Source organism: Oncorhynchus gorbuscha, linkage group LG01, assembly GCF_021184085.1.
Source record: "Oncorhynchus gorbuscha isolate QuinsamMale2020 ecotype Even-year linkage group LG01, OgorEven_v1.0, whole genome shotgun sequence".
Classification (NCBI taxonomy): domain Eukaryota; kingdom Metazoa; phylum Chordata; class Actinopteri; order Salmoniformes; family Salmonidae; genus Oncorhynchus; species Oncorhynchus gorbuscha.
In genome coordinates, this window is record NC_060173.1 from 4626180 (window position 1) to 4644630 (window position 18451).

At 46.5% G+C, this 18451-nt stretch overlaps 1 protein-coding gene across 2 annotated transcripts in view; it reads left to right on the forward strand.

Moving 5' to 3' along the window:
• Positions 1 to 18214, forward strand: part of atp8b4 (ATPase phospholipid transporting 8B4) — an 89822-nt gene extending 71608 nt beyond the window's left edge. For both annotated transcript variants that reach the window (XM_046343133.1, XM_046343124.1), the window contains 4 exons: positions 7949 to 8087; positions 8623 to 8753; positions 15139 to 15288; positions 15577 to 18214. In XM_046343133.1, coding sequence (XP_046199089.1) covers positions 7949 to 8087; positions 8623 to 8753; positions 15139 to 15288; positions 15577 to 15807 — 651 coding nt within the window. In that variant the 3' untranslated portion in view covers positions 15808 to 18214. The remainder of the gene's footprint in view (positions 1 to 7948; positions 8088 to 8622; positions 8754 to 15138; positions 15289 to 15576) is intronic.
• The last annotated feature ends 237 nt before the right edge of the window (positions 18215 to 18451 follow it).

The following is an 18451-nucleotide window of genomic DNA, read 5'->3' on the forward strand; positions in this document are numbered from 1 at the left end:
ACCGTAATACCCTGTATATAGCCTCCACATTGACTCTGTACCGGTAACCCCTGTATATAGCCTCCACATTGACTCTGTACCGGTAACCCCTGTATATAGTCTCCACATTGACTCTGTACCGGTACCCCCTGTATATAGCCTCCACATTGACTCTGTACCGGTAACCCCTGTATATAGCCTCCACATTGACTCTGTACCGGTACCCCTGTATATAGCCTCCACATTGACTCTGTACCGGTAACCCCTGTATATAGCCTCCACATTGACTCTGTACCGGTACCCCTGTATATAGCCTCCACATTGACTCTGTACCGGTAACCCCTGTATATAGCCTCCACATTGACTCTGTACCGGTACCCCCTGTATATAGCCTCCACATTGACTCTGTACCGGTAACCCCTGTATATAGCCTCCACATTGACTCTGTACCGGTACCCCCTGTATATAGCCTCCACATTGACTCTGTACCGGTACCCCCTGTATATAGCCTCCACATTGACTCTGTACCGGTACCCCCTGTATATAGCCTCCACATTGACTCTGTACCGGTACCCCCTGTATATAGCCTCCACATTGACTCTGTACCGTAACACCCTGTATATAGCCTCCACATTGACTCTGTACCGGTAACCCCTGTATATAGCCTCCACATTGACTCTGTACCGTAATACCCTGTATATAGCCTCCACATTGACTCTGTACCGGTAACCCCTGTATATAGCCTCCACATTGACTCTGTACCGGTAACCCCTGTATATAGTCTCCACATTGACTCTGTACCGGTACCCCCTGTATATAGCCTCCACATTGACTCTGTACCGGTAACCCCTGTATATAGCCTCCACATTGACTCTGTACCGGTACCCCTGTATATAGCCTCCACATTGACTCTGTACCGGTAACCCCTGTATATAGCCTCCACATTGACTCTGTACCGGTACCCCCTGTATATAGCCTCCACATTGACTCTGTACCGGTAACCCCTGTATATAGCCTCCACATTGACTCTGTACCGGTACCCCCTGTATATAGCCTCCACATTGACTCTGTACCGGTAACCCCTGTATATAGCCTCCACATTGACTCTGTACCGGTAACCCCTGTATATAGCCTCCACATTGACTCTGTACTGGTACCCCCTGTATATAGCCTCCACATTGACTCTGTACCGGTACCCCCTGTATATAGCCTCCACATTGACTCTGTACCGGTACCCCCTGTATATAGCCTCCACATTGACTCTGTACCGGTACCCCCTGTATATAGCCTCCACATTGACTCTGTACCGGTACCCCCTGTATATAGCCTCCACATTGACTCTGTACCGTAACCCCTGTATATAGCCTCCACATTGACTCTGTACCGGTAACCCCTGTATATAGCCTCCACATTGACTCTGTACCGGTAACCCCTGTATATAGCCTCCACATTGACTCTGTACTGGTACCCCCTGTATATAGCCTCCACATTGACTCTGTACCGTAACACCCTGTATATAGCCTCCACATTGACTCTGTACCGTAACCCCTGTATATAGCCTCCACATTGACTCTGTACCGTAACCCCTGTATATAGCCTCCACATTGACTCACAACCCCTGACTCCACATTGACTCTGTACCGGTAACCCCTGTATATAGCCTCCACATTGACTCTGTACCGGTAACCCCTGTATATAGCCTCCACATTGACTCTGTACTGGTACCCCCTGTATATAGCCTCCACATTGACTCTGTACCGGTACCCCCTGTATATAGCCTCCACATTGACTCTGTACCGGTAACCCCTGTATATAGCCTCCACATTGACTCTGTACCGGTACCCCCTGTATATAGCCTCCACATTGACTCTGTACCGGTACCCCCTGTATATAGCCTCCACATTGACTCTGTACCGGTACCCCCTGTATATAGCCTCCACATTGACTCTGTACCGGGTACCCCTGTATATAGCCTCCACATTGACTCTGTACCTCCCTGTACCTCCACATTGACTCTGTACCGGTAACCCCTGTATATAGCCTCCACATTGACTCTGTACCGGTAACCCCTGTATATAGCCTCCACATTGACTCTGTACCGGTAACCCCTGTATATAGCCTCCACATTGACTCTGTACTGGTACCCCCTGTATATAGCCTCCACATTGACTCTGTACCGGTAACCCCTGTATATAGCCTCCACATTGACTCTGTACCGTAACCCCTGTATATAGTCTCCACATTGACTCTGTACCGGTACCCCCTGTATATAGCCTCCACATTGACTCTGTACCGGTAACCCCTGTATATAGCCTCCACATTGACTCTGTACCGGTACCCCCTGTATATAGCCTCCACATTGACTCTGTACCGGTAACCCCTGTATATAGCCTCCACATTGACTCTGTACCGGTACCCCCTGTATATAGCCTCCACATTGACTCTGTACTGGTACCCCCTGTATATAGCCTCCACATTGACTCTGTACTGGTACCCCCTGTATATAGCCTCCACATTGACTCTGTACTGGTACCCCCTGTATATAGCCTCCACATTGACTCTGTACCGGTAACCCCTGTATATAGCCTCCACATTGACTCTGTACCGGTAACCCCTGTATATAGCCTCCACATTGACTCTGTACCGGTAACCCCTGTATATAGCCTCCACATTGACTCTGTACTGGTACCCCTGTATATAGCCTCCACATTGACTCTGTACCGGTACCCCTGTATATAGCCTCCACATTGACTCTGTACCGGTACCCCCTGTATATAGCCTCCACATTGACTCTGTACCGGTACCCCCTGTATATAGCCTCCACATTGACTCTGTACCGGTACCCCTGTATATAGCCTCCACATTGACTCTGTACCGGGTAACCCCTGTATATAGCCTCCACATTGACTCTGTACCGGTAACCCCTGTATATAGCCTCCACATTGACTCTGTACCGGTAACCCCTGTATATAGCCTCCACATTGACTCTGTACTGGTACCCCCTGTATATAGCCTCCACATTGACTCTGTACCGGTAACCCCTGTATATAGCCTCCACATTGACTCTGTACCGGTAACCCCTGTATATAGCCTCCACATTGACTCTGTACCGGTACCCCTGTATATAGCCTCCACATTGACTCTGTACCGGTAACCCCTGTATATAGCCTCCACATTGACTCTGTACCGGTACCCCTGTATATAGCCTCCACATTGACTCTGTACCGGTAACCCCTGTATATAGCCTCCACATTGACTCTGTACCGGTACCCCTGTATATAGCCTCCACATTGACTCTGTACCGGTAACCCCTGTATATAGCCTCCACATTGACTCTGTACTGGTACCCCCTGTATATAGCCTCCACATTGACTCTGTACCGGTAACCCCTGTATATAGCCTCCACATTGACTCTGTACCGTAACCCCTGTATATAGTCTCCACATTGACTCTGTACCGGTACCCCCTGTATATAGCCTCCACATTGACTCTGTACCGGTAACCCCTGTATATAGCCTCCACATTGACTCTGTACCGGTACCCCCTGTATATAGCCTCCACATTGACTCTGTACCGGTAACCCCTGTATATAGCCTCCACATTGACTCTGTACCGGTACCCCCTGTATATAGCCTCCACATTGACTCTGTACTGGTACCCCCTGTATATAGCCTCCACATTGACTCTGTACTGGTACCCCCTGTATATAGCCTCCACATTGACTCTGTACTGGTACCCCCTGTATATAGCCTCCACATTGACTCTGTACCGGTAACCCCTGTATATAGCCTCCACATTGACTCTGTACCGGTAACCCCTGTATATAGCCTCCACATTGACTCTGTACCGGTAACCCCTGTATATAGCCTCCACATTGACTCTGTACTGGTACCCCCTGTATATAGCCTCCACATTGACTCTGTACCGGTACCCCCTGTATATAGCCTCCACATTGACTCTGTACCGGTACCCCCTGTATATAGCCTCCACATTGACTCTGTACCGGTACCCCCTGTATATAGCCTCCACATTGACTCTGTACCGGTACCCCCTGTATATAGCCTCCACATTGACTCTGTACCGTAACCCCTGTATATAGCCTCCACATTGACTCTGTACCGGTAACCCCTGTATATAGCCTCCACATTGACTCTGTACCGGTAACCCCTGTATATAGCCTCCACATTGACTCTGTACTGGTACCCCCTGTATATAGCCTCCACATTGACTCTGTACCGGTAACCCCTGTATATAGCCTCCACATTGACTCTGTACCGTAACCCCTGTATATAGTCTCCACATTGACTCTGTACCGGTACCCCCTGTATATAGCCTCCACATTGACTCTGTACCGGTAACCCCTGTATATAGCCTCCACATTGACTCTGTACCGGTACCCCCTGTATATAGCCTCCACATTGACTCTGTACCGGTAACCCCTGTATATAGCCTCCACATTGACTCTGTACTGGTACCCCCTGTATATAGCCTCCACATTGACTCTGTACCGGTAACCCCTGTATATAGCCTCCACATTGACTCTGTACCGGTAACCCCTGTATATAGCCTCCACATTGACTCTGTACCGGTAACCCCTGTATATAGCCTCCACATTGACTCTGTACCGTAATACCCTGTATATAGCCTCCACATTGACTCTGTACCGTAACACCCTGTATATAGTCTCCACATTGACTCTGTACTGGTAACCCCTGTATATAGCCTCCACATTGACTCTGTACCGTAATACCCTGTATATAGCCTCCACATTGACTCTGTACCGTAACACCCTGTATATAGTCTCCACATTGACTCTGTACTGGTAACCCCTGTATATAGCCTCCACATTGACTCTGTACCGTAATACCCTGTATATAGCCTCCACATTGACTCTGTACCGTAACACCCTGTATATAGTCTCCACATTGACTCTGTACTGGTAACCCCTGTATATAGCCTCCACATTGACTCTGTACCGTAATACCCTGTATATAGCCTCCACATTGACTCTGTACCGTAATACCCTGTATATAGCCTCCACATTGACTCTGTACCGTAACACCCTGTATATAGTCTCCACATTGACTCTGTACTGGTAACCCCTGTATATAGCCTCCACATTGACTCTGTACCGGTAACCCCTGTATATAGCCTCCACATTGACTCTGTACCGTAATACCCTGTATATAGCCTCCACATTGACTCTGTACCGTAATACCCTGTATATAGCCTCCACATTGACTCTGTACCATAACACCCTGTATATAGTCTCCACATTGACTCTGTACTGGTAACCCCTGTATATAGCCTCCACATTGACTCTGTACCGGTACACCCTGTATATAGCCTCCACATTGACTCTGTACCGTAACACCCTGTATATAGCCTCCACATTGACTCTGTACCGGTACCCCCTGTATATAGCCTCCACATTGACTCTGTACCGTAATACCCTGTATATAGCCTCCACATTGACTCTGTACCGTAACACCCTGTATATAGCCTCCACATTGACTCTGTACCGTAATACCCTGTATATAGCCTCCACATTGACTCTGTACCGGTACCCCCTGTATATAGCCTCCACATTGACTCTGTACCGGTACCCCCTGTATATAGCCTCCACATTGACTCTGTACCGTAATACCCTGTATATAGCCTCCACATTGACTCTGTACCGGTACCCCCTGTATATAGCCTCCACATTGACTCTGTACCGGTACCCCCTGTATATAGCCTCCACATTGACTCTGTACCGGTACCCCTGTATATAGCCTCCACATTGACTCTGTACCGGTACCCCCTGTATATAGCCTCCACATTGACTCTGTACCGGTACCCCTGTATATAGCCTCCACATTGACTCTGTACCGGTACCCCCTGTATATAGCCTCCACATTGACTCTGTACCGGTACCCCCTGTATATAGCCTCCACATTGACTCTGTACCGGTACCCCCTGTATATAGCCTCCACATTGACTCTGTACCGGTACCCCCTGTATATAGCCTCCACATTGACTCTGTACCGGTACCCCCTGTATATAGCCTCCACATTGACTCTGTACCGTAATACCCTGTATATAGCCTCCACATTGACTCTGTACCGGTACCCCCTGTATATAGCCTCCACATTGACTCTGTACCGGTACCCCCTGTATATAGCCTCCACATTGACTCTGTACCGGTACCCCCTGTATATAGCCTCCACATTGACTCTGTACCGGTACCCCCTGTATATAGTCTCGCTATTGCTTTTTTACTGCTGCTCTTTAATTACTTCCTAGTTCCTTTTAATTGTTGGTTAGCGGATTGTAAGTAAGCACATCACTGTCACATGTGACTAATATAATTGTATTTTATTTGATACGCACTAAACACACGTGTACACATGGATTCTGTGTTGCAGATATGTGGTAGTGGTGGAGTAGTGGCCTGAGGGCACACACTTAATATGTTGTGAAATCTGTTGTGTATTGTAATGTTTTTCAAATGTACAGCATCCTTAATTTTGCTGGAGCCCAGGAAGAGTAGCTGCTGCCTTGGCGGGAACTAATGGGGATCCATAATAAACCCCAGGAAGAGTAGCTGCTGCCTTGGCGGGAACTAATGGGGATCCATAATAAACCCCAGGAAGAGTAGCTGCTGCCTTGGCAGGAACTAATGGGGATCCATCATAAACCCCAGGAAGAGTAGCTGTTGCCTTGGCGGGAACTAATGGGGATCCATAATAAACCCCAGGAAGAGTAGCTGCTGCCTTGGCGGGAACTAATGGGGATCCATTATAAACCCCAGGAAGAGTAGCTGCTGCCTTGGCGGGAACTAATGGGGATCCATAATAAACCCCAGGAAGAGTAGCTGCTGCCTTGGCAGGAACTAATGGGGATCCATAATAAACCCCAGGAAGAGTAGCTGCTGCCTTGGCAGGAACTAATGGGGATCCATAATAAACCCCAGGAAGAGTAGCTGCTGCCTTGGCAGGAACTAATGGGGATCCATCATAAACCCCAGGAAGAGTAGCTGTTGCCTTGGCGGGAACTAATGGGGATCCATAATAAACCCCAGGAAGAGTAGCTGCTGCCTTGGCGGGAACTAATGGGGATCCATTATAAACCCCAGGAAGAGTAGCTGCTGCCTTGGCTGGAACTAATGGGGATCCATAATAAACCCCAGGAAGAGTAGCTGCTGCCTTGGCAGGAACTAATGGGGATCCATAATAAACCCCAGGAAGAGTAGCTGCTGCCTTGGTGGGAACTAATTGGGATCCATAATAAACCCCCAGGAAGAGTAGCTGCTGCCTTGGCGGGAACTAATGGGGATCCATAATAAACCCCAGGAAGAGTAGCTGCTGCCTTGGCGGGAACTAATGGGGATCCATAATAAATCCCAGGAAGAGTAGCTGCTGCCTTGGCGGGAACTAATGGGGATCCATCATAAACCCCAGGAAGAGTAGCCGCTGCCTTGGCAGGAACTAATGGGGATCCATAATAAACCCCAGGAAGAGTAGCTGCTGCCTTGACAGGAACTAATGGGGATCCATAATAAACCCCAGGAAGAGTAGCTGCTGCCTTGGCAGGAACTAATGGGGATCCATAATAAACCCCAGGAAGAGTAGCTGTCTGTAGGTTTTATTGGCATTTTCTGGGCTGTAATCCAGCTCACATCTACAGTATGTTAGGTGTTCAGGTGAGTACGGTAGGTGACTTGTTCAAACCTTCCTGGGTTTTGTGTTAGTTTTTGTTTTGATACCTCGTGCCGTGGTTGCTATGGCAAAGATATAAATGACTAATCAGAAGAAACATCAGAAAATGGCCCCAGGCTCTGTTAGTGGACGATGGCCAGGTGAATGGTTATTCTCAAACCATGCATTATAAACTAACTAACTAACTCAAATCTAACTTACAAGATGTGAACATGTCACTGTTTACTGATATGTGATATGAACATGTAGTTTTTTTTGTTCGGTTACAGATTGGACTGGACACCTACTATTGGACAGCTGTGAATCACGTATTTGTGTGGGGTAGCCTGGCTGTCTACTTTGCCATTCTATTCGCTATGCACAGTGACGGCCTCTTCAGCATATTCCCCAGCTATTTTCCTTTCATTGGTAAGTCAGTCAATCAATCACATGTCAAATCAAATCAAATCAAATCAAATTGTATTTGTCACATACACATGGTTAGCAGATGTTAGTAGCGAAATGAGTGTAGCGAAATGCTTGTGCTTCTAGTTCCGACAATGCAGTGATAACCAACGAGTAATCTAGCTAACAATTCCAAAACTACTACCTTATAGACACAAGTGTAAGGGGATAAAGAATATGTACATAAAGATATATGAATGAGTGATGGTACAGAGCGGCATAGGCAAGATACAGTAGATGGTATTGAGTGCAGTATATACATATGAGATGAGTATGTAAACAAAGTGGCATAGTTTAAAGTGGCTAGTGATACATGTGTTCATATAGCAGTTTTCACATCAGTGCTTTACAGTAACCTCGTGTAATTCAGTAACCTAGTGTAATACATTAACCTCGTGTTATTCAGTTTTAAATCTAGAGTACAATAATGATAGATGAAATTGTACAAATATGCAGAGCATTTTTTGAGTCCGAGGGTATTTTTGTTGTGGTTTTTCAGGCACAGCCCGTAACTGCCTGACTCAGAAGAGTGTGTGGCTGGTTATAATGCTGACCACCGTGGCGTGTGTCATGCCAGGGTTGGCAGTCCGCTTTCTGAAGACAGACCTTTACCCCACTCTGACAGACAAGGTAAAGGGAACGTGATTGACAGACGCCGTTAACCACTAGGAACAGGGGAAGCATCACACTAAACCAATGAAAAGACATACAATACCTTCAGAAAGTATTCTGTTACTTATTCCACATCTTGTTGTGTTACAGCCTGAATTCAAAATGGATGACATATTTCTTCTCTCACCCATCTATACTCAATACCTCCTAATACCTCACAAAGTAAAAACATGTTTAAAAAAACAAACATTTTAGTTAATTTATTAAAAATGAAAAACAGAAATATCACAATTAAATAAGTAAACTCAGCAAAAAAAGAGTGTCAACTGTGTTTATTTTCAGCAAACTTAAAATGTGTAAATATTTGTATGAACATAACAAGATTCAACAACTGAGACATAAACTGAACAAGTTCCACAGACATGTGACTAACAGAAATTGAATAATGTGTCCCTGAACATAGGGGGGGTCAAAATCAAAAGTAACAGTCAGTATCTGGTGTGGCCACCAGCTGCATTAAGTACCTCAGTGCATCTCCTCATGGACTACACCAGATTTGCCCGTTTTTGCTGTGAGATGTTACCCCACTCTTCCACCAAGGCACCTGCAAGTTCCTGGACATTTCTGTGAGGAATGGCCCAAGACCTCACCCTCCGATCCAACAGGTCCCAGATGTGCTCAATTAGTTTGAGATCTGGGTTCTTTGCTGGCCATGGCAGAACACTGACATTCCTGTCTTGCAGGAAATCATGCACAGAACGAGCTGTATGGCTGGTGGCATTGTCATGCTGGAGGGTCATGTCAGGATGAGCCTGCAGGAAGGGTACCACATGAGGGAGGAGGATGTCTTCCCTGTAACCCACAGCGTTGAGATTAACTGCAATGACAACAAGCTCTGTCCGATGATGCTGTGACACACCGTCCCAGACCATGACGGACACTCCACCTCCAAATCAATCCCGCTCCGGAGTACAGGCCTCAGTGTAAAGCTCATTTCATCGATGATAAACGCAAATCCGACCATCACCCCTGGTGAGACAAAACCGTGACTCGTCAGTGAAGAGCACTTTTTGCCAGTCCTGTCTGGTCCACCGACGGTGGGTTTGTGCCCATAGGCAACGTTGTTGCCTGTGATATCTGGTGAGGACCTGCCTTACAACAGGTCTACAACCCTCAGTCCAGCCTCTCTCAGCTTATTGCGGACAGTCTGAGCACTAATGGAGAGATTGTGCGTTCCTGGTGTTACTCGGGCAGTTGTTATTGCCATCCTGTACCTGTCTCGCAGGTGTGGTGTTCGGATGTACCGATCCTGTGCAGTCCTCACACGTGGTCTGCCACTGCGAGGACGATCAGCTGTCTGTCCTGTCTCTCTGTAGCGCTGTCTTAGGCGTCTCACAGTACGGACATTGCAATTTATTGCCCTGGCAACATCTGCAGTCCTCATGCCTCCTTGCAGCATGCCTAAGACACATTCATGCAGATGAGCAGGGACCCTTGGCATCTTTCTTTTGTTGTTTTTCAGAGTCAGTAGAAAGGCCCCTTTAGTGTCCTAAGTTTTCATAACTGTGACCTTAATTGCCTACCGTCTGTAAGCTGTTAGTGTCTTAACGACCGTTCCACAGGTGCATGTTCATTCGTTGTTTATGGTTCATTGAACAAGCACGGGAAACAGAGTTTAAACCCTTTACAGTGAAGATCTGTGAAGTTATTTGTTTAAAAAGAAATTATCTTTGAAAGACAGGGTCCTGAAAAAGGGTTGTGTTTTTTTGCTGAGTTTATTTACACCCCTGAGAACACCTTTGACTGCAGTTACACATGCAAGTCTTTCTGGGTAAGTCTCTAAGAGGTTTGCACACCTATTATATTGTACAATATTTGCTCATTATTATTTTAAAAATTCTTAAAGCTTTGTCAAATTGGTTGTTGATCACTGCTAGACAACCATTTTCTTCTTGCCATAGATTGTCTAGCAGATTTAAGTCAAAACTGTAACTAGGCTTCTCAGGAACATTCAATGTTGTCTTGGGAAGCAACTCCAGTGTATATTTGTCCTTGTGTTTTTATTGTCCTGCTGAAAGGTGAATGTGTCTCCCAGTGTCTGTTGGAAAGCATTCCTCTAGGATTTTGCCTGTGCTTAGCTCTATTACGTTTCTTTGTATCCTAAATAACTCTCTAGAACTTGCCAATGACAAGCATACCCATAACATGATGCAGCCACCACCATGCTTGAAAATATGAAGTGGTACTCAGTGATGTGTTGGATTTGCCCCAAACATAACGCTTTGTATTCAGGATAAAAATGTCATTTCTTTTGCCACATTTTTGCAGTATTACTGCCATATTTAGTGCCTTATTGCAAACAGGATGTGTGTTTTGGAATATTTTTTTTATGTACATGCTTCCTTCTTTTCACTCTGTCATTTAGTTTAGTATTGTGGAGTAACTATAATGTTTATATAATTGTTGATCCATCCTCAGTTTTCTCCTATCACAGCCGTTAAACTCTGTAACTGTTTTAAAGTCTCCATTGGCAACATGATGAAATTCCTGAGCGGTTTCCTTCCTTTCCGACAACTTCCTTCCTTTCCGACAACGAGTTAGGAAGGACACCTGTATCTTTGTAGTGACTGGGGTGTATTGAGACACCATCCAAAGTGTAATGAATAACTTCGCCATGCTCAAAGGGATATTCAATGTCTGGTTTTTTAAAATAACCAATAGCTGCCCTTCTTTATGAGACAGACGTGGTTACACGTGGTCTGCGTGCCTGGTGTTACTCGGGCAGTTGTTGTTGCCATCCTGTACCTGTCTCGCAGGTGTGGTGTTCGGATGTACCGATCCTGTGCAGATGTTGTTACACGTGGTCTGCCACTGCGAAGACAATCAGATGTCCGTCCTGTCTCCCTGTAGCGCTGTCTTAGGCGTCTCACAGTACGGACATTGCAATTTATTGCCCTGGCAACATCTGCAGTCCTCATGCCTCCTTGCAGCATGCCTGAGGCGTGTTCACGCAGATGTCTTGCATCAAGACATTGGAAAACTGCCCTGGTCCTTGTGGTTGAATCTGTGTTTGAAATGTTAGAGTGTTGGGCCAGTAGCCAGCAGGTAGCCTAGTGGTCAGAGTGTTGGGCCAGTAACCAGCAGGTAGCCTAGTGGTCAGAGTGTTGGGCCACTAACCAGCAGGTAGCCTAGTGGTCAGAGTGTTGGGCCAGTAACCAGCAGGTAGCCTAGTGGTCAGAGTGTTGGGCCAGTAACCAGCAGGTAGCCTAGTGATCAGAGTGTTGGGCCAGTAACCAGCAGGTAGCCTAGTGGTCAGAGTGTTGGGCCAGTAACCAGCAGGTAGCCTAGTGGTTAGAGTGTTGGGCCAGTAACCAGCAGGTAGCCTAGTGGTCAGAGTGTTGGGCCAGTAACCAGCAGGTAGCCTAGTGGTCAGAGTGTTGGGCCAGTAACCAGCAGGTAGCCTAGTGGTCAGAGTGTTGGGCCAGTAAACAGCAGGTAGCCTAGTGGTCAGAGTGTTGGGCCAGTAACCAGCAGGTAGCCTAGTGGTTAGAGTGTTGGGCCAGTAACCAGCAGGTAGCCTAGTGGTCAGAGTGTTGGGCCAGTAACCAGCAGGTAGCCTAGTGGTCAGAGTGTTGGGCCAGTAACCAGCAGGTAGCCTAGTGGTCAGAGTGTTGGGCCAGTAAACAGCAGGTAGCCTAGTGGTCAGAGTGTTGGGCCAGTAACCAGCAGGTAGCCTAGTGGTCAGAGTGTTGGGCCAGTAACCAGCAGGTAGCCTAGTGGTCAGAGTGTTGGGCCAGTAACCAGCAGGTAGCCTAGTGGTCAGAGTGTTGGGCCAGTAACCAGCAGGTAGCCTAGTGGTCAGAGTGTTGGGCCAGTAACCAGCAGGTAGCCTAGTGGTCAGAGTGTTGGGCAGGTAGCCTAGTGGTCAGAGTGTTGGGCCAGTAACCAGCAGGTAGCCTAGTGGTCAGAGTGTTGGGCAGGTAGCCTAGTGGTCAGAGTGTTGGGCCAGTAGCCAGCAGGTAGCCTAGTGGTCAGAGTGTTGGGCCAGTAACCAGCAGGTAGCCTAGTGGTCAGAGTGTTGGGCCAGTAACCAGCAGGTAGCCTAGTGGTCAGAGTGTTGGGCCAGTAACCAGCAGGTAGCCTAGTGGTCAGAGTGTTGGGCCAGTAGCCAGCAGGTAGCCTAGTGATCAGAGTGTTGGGCCAGTAACCAGCAGGTAGCCTAGTGATCAGAGTGTTGGGCCAGTAACCAGCAGGTAGCCTAGTGATCAGAGTGTTGGGCCAGTAACCAGCAGGTAGCCTAGTGGTCAGAGTGTTGGGCCAGTAGCCAGCAGGTAGCCTAGTGGTCAGAGTGTTGGGCCAGTAGCCAGCAGGTAGCCTAGTGGTCAGAGTGTTGGGCCAGTAGCCAGCAGGTAGCCTAGTGGTCAGAGTGTTGGGCCAGTAACCAGCAGGTAGCCTAGTGGTCAGAGTGTTGGGCCAGTAACCAGCAGGTAGCCTAGTGGTCAGAGTGTTGGGCCAGTAACCAGCAGGTAGCCTAGTGGTCAGAGTGTTGGGCCAGTAACCAGCAGGTAGCCTAGTGGTCAGAGTGTTGGGCCAGTAGCCAGCAGGTAGCCTAGTGGTCAGAGTGTTGGGCCAGTAACCAGCAGGTAGCCTAGTGGTCAGAGTGTTGGGCCAGTAACCAACAAGTAGCCTAGTGGTCAGAGTGTTGGGCCAGTAACCAGCAGGTAGCCTAGTGGTCAGAGTGTTGGGCCAGTAACCAGCAGGTAGCCTAGTGGTCAGAGTGTTGGGCCAGTAACCAGCAGGTAGCCTAGTGGTCAGAGTGTTGGGCCAGTAACCAGCAGGTAGCCTAGTGGTCAGAGTGTTGGGCCAGTAACCAGCAGGTAGCCTAGTGGTCAGAGTGTTGGGCCAGTAGCCAGCAGGTAGCCTAGTGGTCAGAGTGTTGGGCCAGTAACCAGCAGGTAGCCTAGTGGTCAGAGTGTTGGGCCAGTAACCAGTAGGTAGCTTAGTGGTCAGAGTGTTGGGCCAGTATCCAGCAGGTAGCCTAGTGGTCAGAGTGTTGGGCCAGTAACCAGCAGGTAGCCTAGTGGTCAGAGTGTTGGGCCAGTAACCAGCAGGTAGCCTAGTGGTCAGAGTGTTGGGCCAGTAACCAGCAGGTAGCCTAATGGTCAGAGTGTTGGGCAGGTAGCCTAGTGGTCAGAGTGTTGGGCCAGTAACCAGCAGGTAGCCTAGTGGTCAGAGCGTTGGGCCAGTAACCAGCAGGTAGCCTAATGGTCAGAGTGTTGGGCCAGTAACCAGCAGGTAGCCTAGTGGTCAGAGGTTTGGGCCAGTAACCGAATGGTTGCTGGATCTAATCCCCGAGCCGACAAGGTAAAAAATCTGTCGTTCTGCCCCCTGAGCAAGGCAGTTAACCCAATGTTCCCCGGGGCGCTGAAGAAGACGTAGATGTTGATTAAGGCAGCTCTCCGCACCTCTCTGATTCAGAGGGGTTGGGTTAAGTGTGGAAGACACATTTCAATTGAATGTATTCAGTTGTCCAACTGACTAGGTATCCCCTTTTCTCACTATAATATAGTCAGCAGACAAAGCCAGTTGACACCCGAAACATGCACAGGAATCATTTCATATTAAATTGATTATGCCTGTAGCTAAGTTATGCAACAGTCTGCTTATCTTAATTGGCATAAGGACAACATTGTAGTAAGTATATGACTAGGCACTGATTAAAACATCTGGTTGTCTGAGCAATCTTTCAAATTATTAGGACGTTTAAACAGCTTAATCAGCGTTCCAGTGGTGTATGTGATCTGAATAATGTGATCTGAATATGTGATCTGAATATGTGATCTGAATATGTGATCTGAATTATGTGATCTGGATAATGTGATCTGAATATGTGATCTGAATATGTGATCTGAATAATGTGATATGAATAATGTGATCTGGATAATGTGATATGAATAATGTGATCTGAATATTATAATAATATATGCCATTTAGCAGACGCTTTTATCCAAAGCGACTTACAGTCATGTGTGCATACATTATTATTATTATTATTATCTGAATATGTCCCAGAATCTGTCAGCTCAACCTCCCTCTGTAATACGTGATTGAAGTGAGTTCGGGAAAAACTGGAAGTATGAATCTTATCATTCGTTTTTTCACATACAAACTTTATATGTCCGAACTCAGACTCAAATAGGCTTCGCAAAAAATGTCACTACTATAAAATGGTCGCCGTGTCAGAGCATTTATTTTGATTGGTGATATTCTGCAATCAGGTAGCCTGATTTCAGATGTGTCCATGTCAACAGGATTATTAGGGAAATTGTTCTTCATGCAAACTATTATATTAATCTGAATATCCACAATAACGGTACTCTCTGTTGTTGTCCTCCTTCCCCAGGTGCGGAGCCTGCAGCAGGCCAGCAGAAAGCTGGGTCCCAAGGAGCAGAACCTGAGACGTGTTCGGAGGACCAGCTCCCGGCGCTCAGCCTACGCCTTCTCCCACCAACAGGGCTATGGAGAGCTCATAACCTCAGGGAAGAACATGAAGGTCTGTCAAATAAACTAATAAAACATTTTTAAATATGTAGTGTAGTGCCAAAACATCAGTTCTCCTCTCTCCAACGCCCTATTTTGATGAACCCTTTTGGGTTCGAGATAGAATACTTTTTATTTTCCACGTAGAACCCTCTGTGAAAAGGGTTCTATACGGAACCCAAAAGGCTTTTTGAAAAGGTTCCCCCCTATGGGGACAGCAGGAGAAACCTTTTAAGGTTCTAGATAAGAGTGTACGCCTGAATTGAATGTATGTAACTGTATTGTTCAAAACAACATTAAGGTCACCCCCAACACCGCTGCCCCGTCCCCATCCCTGTCCCCATCGTCCCCTGGAAGGGTCCACAACAGCAGAAGTTTGATAGAGGGCATGTCGAAGAGGAAGGGGGAAACACCGGTAGCCTGTGTCTCCGCTGAGGCCTACGGAACATCCGGAACCTCGGAAGGCAACACTAGAACTCAACAGACTGTCATGGATTCTAATGTTGTTTCCAATGGGGCCGTTCAGACATGACCCTTCACGACCTGTTTTTAGATTCCTTAACAAGCTGTTCAGACTATAAGATGATCCTGTGCGTCTACACCTGGCTCAGTGAGTAAGAGTTAGAGCAAGGTGCGGTCAACATCAGGGTGGGGTTCGATTTCCCACATTGGATCGATCGGCCACATATACAGGTAACTGCCAAAGTAATGGAAACACTTGAGTAAATGAGGGTTCTGGCAGCTCTGTTATGGTGCGAGGTGTGTTCTCCTGCCGTGGTTTATGTCCACTGAACCCCCTTCGAGAGCAAGGTAAAGTCCAATAAATACACAGCCATTCTGAGTGATACAACAGCCATTTCTATCCTGATGGGAGTGGTCTCTTCCAGGATGACAATGCCCCCCTATCCACAGAGAACGAGTGGTCACTGTATGGTTTGATGAGCATGAAAACGGTGTAAACCATATGCCCATGGCCATCTCAGTCATCAGATCTCAAAAACAATTGAACACTTCTAGAGCGGTGCCTGAGACAACATTTTACACCACCACCATCAAAAAACCCCCCCACCAAATTGAAAATGATTGTGGACGAATGGTGTTGCTACCCTCCAATAGAGATTCAGACATTTATAGAATCTATGCCAAGAGGTGCATTAAAGCTGTTCTGGCGGCTCGTGGTGCCCCCAACGCCCTATTCAAACACTTTATGTTGGTGTTTCCTTTATTTTGGCAGGTACATGTTTGTCACTGTCAATGTTGACAGTTCTGTGAGTCACTTTGGATAAAAGCGTCTGGTAAATGACTATACTGTGGGCACTGGACAAGCAGCAGCACACAAGAAAATGGAGAGTAAGTCAAACTCAATCATCAGAGGACATGAGCGCACCAGCAAGCAGGCTCCAAAAGAACCAGCACAGGAATATCCAATCAGTTTCTGCTCTGGGATCAACTCATGTTCAGAAAGATCACTATAGGCTCTAGTCCATCTGAATCAGTGGAGCGTTACAGATTTAAATTCTAAGGTCATTTTTACTATTGAGCCGTCGTCGGCAGTGAATGCAGTCTCCGCTAACATCGCCTTTAAATTCAAATCACGCTGTAACGCTTAATTTCCGCGATACGGATCGAATAGAGACCTAAGCATTGGAGTTTTGATTTTTGGTGGATATCTCCTTTTCAATAAATGTAGGAGTAGATAGATTTTTCAGTAGCCTGGGCAGGACAGGTATGAGTTTGGTATCATAGCCACTTGAAACAGTGATAAAATACAGATATGTACTTCAGGCTGCTTTAGGAAAACATTCAGCACAACTCTATCATTGTTAGAACACTGTGTTACGTGTTACAAATCATCTTTTGCCGATGACCATGGATATGCTAAATGTTATTTAAAAATTAAAAACAATTCTGGTTTTGCACATACAGTAAGTCATCGTGATAATTAAATTAAAATCAGATAGAAACTACCTCAACAAAGATGAGGTTTAGACTGCTGACTGAAAGAATGTTCAGAATGTTCTTGAGGTTTAGAATGCTGACTGAAAGAATGTTCAGAATGTTCTTGAGGTTTAGAATGCTGACTGAAAGAATGTTCAGAATGTTCTTGAGGTTTAGAATGCTGACTGAAAGAATGTTCAGAATGTTCTTGAGGTTTAGAATGCTGACTGAAAGAATGTTCAGAATGTTCTTGAGGTTTAGAATGCTGACTGAAAGAATGTTCAGAATGTTCTTGAGGTTTAGAATGCTGACTGAAAGAATGTTCAGAATGTTCTTGAGGTTTAGAATGCTGACTGAAAGAATGTTCAGAATGTTCTTGAGGTTTAGAATGCTGACTGAAAGAATGTTCAGAATGTTCTTGAGGTTTAGAATGCTGACTGAAAGAATGTTCAGAATGTTCTTGAGGTGTAGAATGCTGACTGAAAGAATGTTCAAGATGCATGTTTTTACCTTTAACGGAGAGAACATAATTGTGCCTTTTACTAATTTAAGCATTTATCACACGTCTGAACATAGACATAATCATTCAATAGTCACAGGAGGTTGGTGGCACTTTTATTGGGGAGGATGGGCTTGTGGTAATGGCTGGAGCGGAATAGGTGGAATGGTATCAGACACATGGTTTCCAGGTGTTTAATGCCATTCCATTTGCTCCGTTCCAGCCATTATTATGAGCCGTCCTCCCCTCAGCAGCCTCCACTGGTCAAGGTCTTTGTTGGCTTTATCCTTCATAATTTATCCTTCTTTATAAGTTGGCTTTATCCTTCATTTAAAGGTGCAACCTGCAATAGTTACAGGCAGCTGTTCAATGGTCGTTTTTTAACATTTTATTTTATTTAACCTTTATTTAACTAGGCAAGTCAGTTAAGAACAAATTCTTATTTTCAATGACGGCCTGGGAACAGTGGGTTAACTGCCTGTTCAGGGGCAGAACAACAGATTTGTACCTTGTCAGCTCAGGGATTTGTACTTTCAACCTTCCGGTTACTAGTCCAACGCTCTAACCACTAGGCTACCCTGCCGCTTCTACACTCTAACCACTAGGCTACCCTGCCGCCTCTACACTCTAACCACTAGGCTACCCTGCCGCCTCTACACTCTAACCACTAGGCTACCCTGCCGCCTTTATTTTATTCTAACCACTAGGCTACCCTGCCGCCTCTACACTCTAACCACAA